Below are 8,851 nucleotides of genomic sequence, written 5' to 3'. Positions count from 1 at the left end.
TAGAACGGTTTGGTAGAAACAAAACTCGTCGTGTTTGGAGGAGACAGAAAGCTGAGTTGCATCCAAAGAACACCATACCTACTGTGAAGCAGCATGGGGGTGGCAAAAGCATGCTTTGGAGCTGTTTCTCTGCAAAGGGACCAGGACAACTGATCCGTGTACATGAAAGAATGAATGAGGCCATGTATCGTTAGATTTTGTGTGCAAACCTCCTTCCATCAGCAAGGGCATTGAACATGAAAGGTGGATGGGTCTTTCAGCATAATGATCCCTAGCACACCGCCAGTGCAATGAAGGAGTGGATTTGTAAGAAGCATATGAAGGTCCTGGAGTGGCTTAGCCAGTCTCCTGTTCTCAACTCCATAGAAAACCTTTGGAGGGAGTTGAAAGTCTGTATTGCCCAGCGACAAGCCCAAAACATCACTGCTCTAGAGGAGATCTGCATGGAGGAATTGGCCAACATACCACCAACAGTGTGTGCCAACCTTGTGAAGACTTACAGAAAATGTTTGACCTCTGTCATTGCCAACAAAGGCTATATAACAAAATATTGAGATGAACTTTTGTTAATGACCAAATACTTATTTTCCACCATAATTTGCAAAATAAATCTTGCCAAATCAGACAAGGTAATTTTCTGGATCTGTTTTCTCACTTTGACTCTCATAGTTGTGGTCTACCAATGATGTCAATTACAGGCCTCTCTCATTTTTTAAGTGGGAGAACTTGCACAATTGGTGGCTAACTAAAAAAAATTTTCCCCACTGTAAATAAAACATGAGAACAACTACGCTGAAAATATGTGTACAAAAGTCCCCCAAATTTTTTTTCTAAAAAAACAACAACTTTTTTTAGACATGTTTTTGTCCAACCAAGAAATCCATATCAAATATTTTTATGTCGGCAATAGTGTGAATCTGTGGGGACATCATGCTGCTTGGGGAGCTGTGGTAGGCCTATCATACTGCTTGGGGGGGGGGGGGGGGAGGGCTGTGTGGAAATATACTGCGTTGAGAGCCTGTGGTAGATACATCATACTGCTTGGGAGGCATAGTGGGGACATCATGCTTTGTGGTGGGCTGTATGGGGACATCATACTATTTGACGGGCTCTGTGTTGGGTCATTATACTATTTGATGGGATATGTGGGGTTATCATACTACCTGGAGGGCTATGTATGTACCTCATACTGCTTGGAGGGTTGTGTGGGGACATCATACTGCGTGGGGGGCTGAGTGGTGAAATACTGTGCGACGAGCCGTTTGGAGACATCATACTACGTGGGAGGCTGTGTACATACATCATACTGCTTGGGGGTCTGTGTTGGGTATATCATTCTGTGTGGCAGGCTGTGTGAGGACATTATACTCCATGGGGGAGCTGTGTGGGGACATCATACTGTGACGGTCTGTATGATGACATCATAGATCATGGGGGGCTGGGTGGAGACATAATTTTATGGGCTGTGTGGTGACATCATACTGTGTGATGAGCTGTGTGGGGACATCATACTACGTGGGTGGCTGTGTACGTACATCATACTGCTTGGGGGTCTGTGTTGAGTATATCATACTGTGTGACGAGCTGTGTGGGGACATCATACTACATGGGGGCTGTGTAGGCACATCATACTGCTAGTGGGGCTGTGTTGGCTATACCATTCTGTGTAGCAGGCTGTGTGGGGACATCATACTCCATGGAGGAGCTGTATGAGGGAGTTGTTGGGGATACCGTTCTGTGTGACTGCCTATATGAAGACATCATACTGTATGGGGGGCTGTGAAAGCACATAATACTGTCATCAATATTAGTAGGTAAGGTAAAGTGAAATCTAATAGCCTGTACAAAAATGATCACAGATTTAAGATGAAAATATTAAAACTGGGTGTAAAAAAATCTTAAAATGACGGATCACTGGAAAATAATTAAATAACGAAAACATTTTAATTTTTTTTTTACTTTAAACTCATGTCACAAGAAGCACATTTATGTCTCGACAGACCGCAAAAATTAAATTTCATAAGTTACAGATTTGTCATTCAGTCTATAACTGCAATAAGAAAAAAAACAAATGGCACTTTTCATAAAGTAAAATGACACATTTTGTAAAAAGAAAGGCATCAGCAATGATACATTATTTCAAGTGTACAAAGTTTTTGAATCCTATCCGTAATTTCAATGAAATTAAACACTAAACAAGTCCTGTCCAATTGTCCCTTTTAACGACTTACGTTCCCATTTCAGTCGGCAAGAACAGTCACTTAGATCCCGAATAATAATAATAATAATAATAAAACAAGGCGGAAAAAAAAAGAAAAATTCAAAATCGACACGTTTAAAAGGGAATTTAGGGAATGACTGGTTAACAAAAATTGACCAAAGGGGGTAGCAAGTCTTTATATTTAAATGCTTGTACGAAGCATGGAATCCTTTAAAAGATGCAAAGAGTTGCAAAAGTTTTCATTTCCACATACTGTAAAAGTCAAGTATTATTTTGTCAATAAACTTCTGGTAGCGATTAGTCCTCAATAACAATTGGTTCATCGTTGACGGGGTGTCGCATTGGAAGTCCCGCTTGAGATTGGCAGATGACTATGTGTCTGTAAGGCCGTCTGGCAGCTCGCTTGGTTTCGGAGGATGAGAGCAGTTTGCGGGCTTTCCTAAAATATACATGAATGACATATTATCTACATTTTCTGTATTAAAAAAAAAACAGAAAAAAAAACAGTGCCACTGTGTAAATTTACATGACTCATTGTATTGCTGTATAGAAGGCTGATGAGCATGTACTGCATATAGAGGCTGCATACAGGAGCTGAGGAGCATGCACTGCATATGGAGGCTGTATACAGGAGCTGAGGAGCATGCACTGCATATGGAGGCTGTATACAGGAGCTGAGGAGCATGCACTGCATATGGAGGCTGTATACAGAAGCTGAGGAGCATGCACTGCATATAGAGGCTGCATACAGGAGCTGAGGAGCATGCACTGCATATGGAGGCTGTATACAGAAGCTGAGGAGCATGTACTGCATATAGAGGCTGCATACAGGAGCTGAGGGGCATATACTGCATATAGAAGCTGCATACAGGAGCCGAGGAACATGTACTGCATATGAAGGCTGTATATAGGGGCTGAGGGGCATGTACTGCATATGGAGGTTGTATATAGGAGCTGAGGAGCATGCATTGCATGTGGAGGCTGCATACAGGAGCTGAGGGGCATGCACTGCATATAGAGGCTGTATACAGGAGCTGAGGGGCATGCACTGCATATAGAGTCTGCATACAGGAGTTGAGGGGCATGCACTGCATATAGAGGCTGCATACAGGAGCTGAGGGGCATGCACTGCATATAGAGGCTGCATACAGGAACTGAGGGGCATGCACTGCATATAGAGTCTGCATACAGGAGCTGAGGGGCATGCACTGCATATAGAGGCTGCATACAGGAGCTGAGGGGCATGCACTGTATATGGAGGCTGCATACAGGAGCTGAGGGGCATGCACTGCATATAGAGGCTGCATACAGGAGCTGAGGGGCATGCACTGCGTATGGAGGCTGCATACAGGAGCTGAGGGGCATGCACTGCATATAGAGTCTGCATACAGGAGCTGAGGGGCATGCACTGCATATAGAGGCTGCATACAGGAGCTGAGGGGCATGCACTGCATATAGAGTCTGCATACAGGAGCTGAGGGGCATGCACTGCATATAGAGGCTGCATACAGGAGCTGAGGGGCATGCACTGCATATGGAGGCTGCATACAGGAGCTGAGGGGCATGCACTGCATATAGAGGCTGCATACAGGAGCTGAGGGGCATGCACTGCATATGGAGGCTGCATACAGGAGCTGAGGGGCATGCACTGCATATAGAGTCTGCATACAGGAGCTGAGGGGCATGCACTGCATATAGAGGCTGCATACAGGAGCTGAGGGGCATGCACTGCATATAGAGGCTCTATACAGGAGCTGAGGGGCATGCACTGCATATAGAGGCTGCATACAGGAGCTGAGGGGCATGCACTGCATATGGAGGCTGCATACAGGAGCCGAGGGGCATGTACTGCATATGAAGGCTGTATATAGGGGCTGAGGAGTATGTGCTGTATATGGAGGCTGTATATAGGAGCTGATGAGCATGTACTGTATATGGAGGCTGTATATAGGAGTTGAGGAGCGTGTACTGCATTTGGAGGCTGAATATAAGGGCTGAGAGGCATGTACTGCATATGGAGGTTGTATACAGGAGCATGTACTGCATATGGAGGCTGTATATAGGAGCTGAGGAGCATGTACTGTATATGGAGGCTGTATACAGGGGCTGATGATCATGTACTGTATATGGAGGCTGTATATAGGAGCTGATGATCATGCACTGTATATGGAGGCTGTATGCAGGGGCTGATGAGCATATACTGTATATGGAGGCTGTATATAGGAGCTGATGATCATGCACTGTATATGGAGGCTGTATGCAGGGGCTGATGAGCATATACTGTATATGGAGGCTGTATATAGGAGCTGATGAGCATATACTGTATATGGAGGAAGTATATAGGAGCTGATGATCATGTACTGTATATGGAGGATGTATATAGGAGCTGATGATCATGTACTGTATATGGAGGCTGTATATAGGAGCTGATGAGCATATACTGTATATGGAGGAAGTATATAGGAGCTGATGATCATGTACTGTATATGGAGGATGTATATAGGAGCTGATGATCATGTACTGTATATGGAGGATGTATATAGGAGCTGATGATCATGTACTGTATATGGAGGCTGTATATAGGAGCTGATGAGCATATACTGTATATGGAGGAAGTATATAGGAGCTGATGATCATGTACTGTATATGGAGGAAGTATATAGGAGCTGATGATCATGTACTGTATATGGAGGATGTATATAGGAGCTGATGATCATGTACTGTATATGGAGGATGTATATAGGAGCTGATGAGCATATACTGTATATGGAGGAAGTATATAGGAGCTGATGATCATGTACTGTATATGGAGGATGTATATAGGAGCTGATGATCATGTACTGTATATGGAGGCTGTGTACAGAGGCCCTAATGAGCGATGTACATAGTGGCACAGTGGTGCTCTGGATCTTTTGAGATAGGAATATGGCAATTGATTTTGGTAAGTTATGAAACCAGATCTCCGCTTTGCACTGACGAGGGGCAGTACCCCGAAACACAGTGTCTGCAAATTGAAATTCTGGCTTGGCTATTATCCTAAGTCATGTGATAAGGCTCGTTAAAGGGTCAACATTGACTTGTAGGATTGCTACCTTCCAATAGGTGGCACTAGTGTTCTAGCTCTCTTCCTCTCTGAAGAGACAATTTTCATAATTAGCATATTACCCAGAGGAGCATTGCGGCTTTAAGTCTCCTCATCTCGACATGCTTAGCATGTCAATCTCCGCAAGGAGAAACGATACTTTTTGGATAACGTGTGTATATATACTGTACATACATAACAGGGTGCACTGTACATGGGGTTATATCAGTCTGTGGTGGTGGGGGTGATTAAAGAGTTATTCCCCAAAAAATTAAGCTATAGAACAGGATTACTGGGGGTCTGCCCTTTGAACCCTCCATGATTACCGAAAGCGACGCTTTGCAGCCCCGTTTTTAATGGCGCACATGTTCAACTTCTGCTCCATTCATTGACTAGAGAAATAAGTCGAGCATTGGACTTGCAGGGAGCGGAGGACCGGATTCCAGAATCCTCTGGGGGTCAGACCCCGAGCAATCAGCATATTGTTATCTGTCGTATAGTTAGGTGAGAACCCTTTAATGTAGTGAAGGAGTTGTGTGGTAATAAACGCAGGGGGAGAGGAATGAATATTGCATGGGGGATATGTTACAGTTATGGGGGGGCTTGAAGATTATGTAACAGGGAGTATGTGATTATAATTTGAGGGAAGTGGTGGCTGATTACTGCAGTGTGGGGGCATGTTATAACTGGGTGGGGGGATTATTATACTACAAGTAATCCCTGCAAAAGGGTATTTGGGTGTGGGGTATGATTTATTATTAAAAAAAAAAAAAGATAAAACAACATTTCCACAATGATAAGATTCCGAAATCGAAACCATCGGCCATGTGTCAGCTCGCTAAACTCAGCTCCGAGTCTGAGGACATCGGGAAGTCTCTCATTAGTTATGGTAATGGCACATACCTTGTTTCCTCGGTCGCCATATAAAAAACATCATCCGGTGCATCAATCCAGTTCATCTGCCTCCTCTTGACTGGAGGCAGACAGCCACCTCGGATTAATCTGACCTTTGCTGGGTAGGATTTCCCATTGAGCAGTAAGTTTCGGTTTGGTCCCTTGTGAAAAAGAAGAAACACAATTCTAAAAATTTAATGCTGTTTCCTGGGAGCAACAGGAGATGTGCATTTTATTCAATTATTTACACAAGATCTGTCACTTGCTGAAAAGAAAAACTGAGATAAATGCCCCTAGTTCTGCCATTCCTCTCCATTTTGTGTTGCGTTGCTCCATTACAGAGATATTCACAATTCTTTGTACTGGAGCGTTGTATGTGACATCTCTGCTTGCAGACCAACTGTGAATTTCTTCAGAGTCTTCTTTGGGTCAGGGCGCTTTTACTTCTTCCTCCCAGATGCTGCCACTAGTGGTGTGCGAACGTGCTGGGATAAGGAGTTATCCAAGCATGCTCGGGTGCGAACAGTATCTTCAAAACGCTCGAATAATATTTTTGAGTCCCCGCGGTTGCATGTTTTGCGGCTGTTCAACAGTCGCAACACATGCAGGGATTGCCTAACAAACTATCAGTGCATTTCTTGCGGCTGTCGAACAGCCGAGAGACATGGAACTGCGGCTACTCGAAAATATTATTTGAGCGTGCTGAAGACACTGTTCGCACCCAAGCATGCTCAGATAACACCTTATCCGACCACATTCAATCATCACTAGCTACCATTCACATCTGAGCAGCTGATCTAGCAGTCTATCAGTATCAGACACTGACAAGCTGTGATTGGCAGTGCCTGTGAGGGAGGCGTCAAAACACATGGCCCCGGAGAAGACTGAAGAAATGCACAGTTGTCTGCAAGCTGAGATTTCACATACTGCACTCCAGAAGAAAAAATATGAATATCTCCTTGATGGAGAGCAAAGAAAAAAACAAAAACAAAGAAGAGCAGCAGAATCAGGGGAGCTCAAGAATTTATTTTTTATTTTTCTGAAACAAGTGACAGGTCCTGTTTAAATGCAGTATATTTCCTCTAATCAATATACATGTGTATAAAAATCTATTCAAGGTACAACCAAGTCATATCTCTTTCCAGACTGATACCTGGCATAACGATTCAGTGATAATACGACAGTCTCAGGGCACAATAGTACTTAAAGCGGCATCCATCAGGGAAGCCAAAAAACAGGGTGCCACAAGTGATGCCAAGGCGCTGGATGGGAAACACTGTGCTTTACAATACACTGCTCCTCTATGTTGTAGAGACCTTCTAAAGATCCCTCTTATTCAGTATTTGCCAAATAGTTAACCTTGGTCGCACTAAATAGTTTTCCTCAAAATGTATCTTTGTATTAATTTTTCCACTCTGCAAAATTTAAAAAAGAAATCTACATCATGTGCTGTACTGTAAGAGCTACAGAGCAATTTCAGCTCTGTAATTTCACACAAGGCGCTATTCACTAAAGAGTCAAAAGTTCTCATTTATCCAGGTGATAAGAGGTAATTTGCTAATGATGCCACTGACTAACAAATGGGCTCAGAAATGCTCCACTCAATGTCTAAGTAACTGATGGAGAAAGCAGGGCACACTGATTCTGAGACCAGGGATTTGAACCGTCCCATCGGACTACCAGAGATAGCTCAATGAGCTTCCTGGCAGCCAGACCATCACTTTTTAGCAATTTATAAATAATCATTCGGGTAAGTAGTAACCAAACGTTAAATTTTTGGAATAACTTTTATTCAAATACATATAAACTGAACAGGTGAAATGTATCATAGGTTCAGGCATCACTTTGAGTTGCTTAACCACCACTAGCCAAGGTCACTTTGCCAGATAAGCATTATACTGCACACAGGACTGAACACTGGAAAAATTGAACATTGTTAAGCAAGCCAGCCCATGCCCTGCCTCTTTCTCCCACCTCTCTGGAGTAAACTGGGACAACTCTAACCCCTACAATCAGTATGTCACCTGGCATTATAAGTGTGATGGTGTGTGGGATATAATTTTGCCTATGTTCATATTTTTACTGATTGTAGGAGTATAGTCTCGATGGTTGGTATCATTCTGTGTACTCCCATTTAATCTTAATTACTCGATTTGCTGTAGGCCAGGAGGAAACATAGGCTATTATCTTTATGTTGACTTTTGAATTTATTTGTTTTTGTTTGGTTGGTCAAGAAACACAGAATATTTCTCATATGATACCGAAGGAGGACCCCATGACAACTGCTCCGTCAATATGGGTTTTTATATACTTCTAATTTTTATGGTTTTTACAGTGTGTGGCTCACGGGTTAATGTTAATTATGCAAAGCATCCTAACGACACTCTCCCGAGGATCAATACGGTCGATCCAGTTTTTGTATTTACTCTGTGGGTGGTTCTCCATTGGGTTGCGCTTTACACATAAGAATACTGAGTAACAAGACAACACTCCTACAATCAGTAAAAGTATGAGCATAGACAGAATAATGCACCACACACCATATCACACCATCACAACCAGGGTGTTCTTAAGATTGCAAGGGAACATCAGCAGGAGGACTCAAACTCAACTGGAAAACAAACACTATCCACAAGTTCATCCGAGAACAGAAC

The 8,851-nt window shown here is 43.1% G+C and overlaps 1 protein-coding gene across 10 annotated transcripts in view; it reads right to left on the bottom strand.

Moving 5' to 3' along the window:
- Positions 1-1,925: 1,925 nt before the first annotated feature.
- MTA1 (metastasis associated 1) overlaps positions 1,926-8,851 on the bottom strand; it is a 168,355-nt gene continuing 161,429 nt past the window's right edge. For all 10 annotated transcript variants that reach the window (XM_069729198.1, XM_069729118.1, XM_069729135.1 and 7 more), the window contains 2 exons: positions 6,207-6,358; positions 1,926-2,660 (listed from right to left, as the gene is read on the bottom strand). In XM_069729198.1, coding sequence (XP_069585299.1) covers positions 6,249-6,358 — 110 coding nt within the window. In that variant the 3' untranslated portion in view covers positions 1,926-2,660; positions 6,207-6,248. The remainder of the gene's footprint in view (positions 2,661-6,206; positions 6,359-8,851) is intronic.

The sequence above is a fragment of the Ranitomeya imitator genome, chromosome 1 (assembly GCF_032444005.1).
Source record: "Ranitomeya imitator isolate aRanImi1 chromosome 1, aRanImi1.pri, whole genome shotgun sequence".
Lineage (NCBI taxonomy): Eukaryota > Metazoa > Chordata > Amphibia > Anura > Dendrobatidae > Ranitomeya > Ranitomeya imitator.
This window is presented reverse-complemented; position numbering and strand designations above follow the sequence as displayed.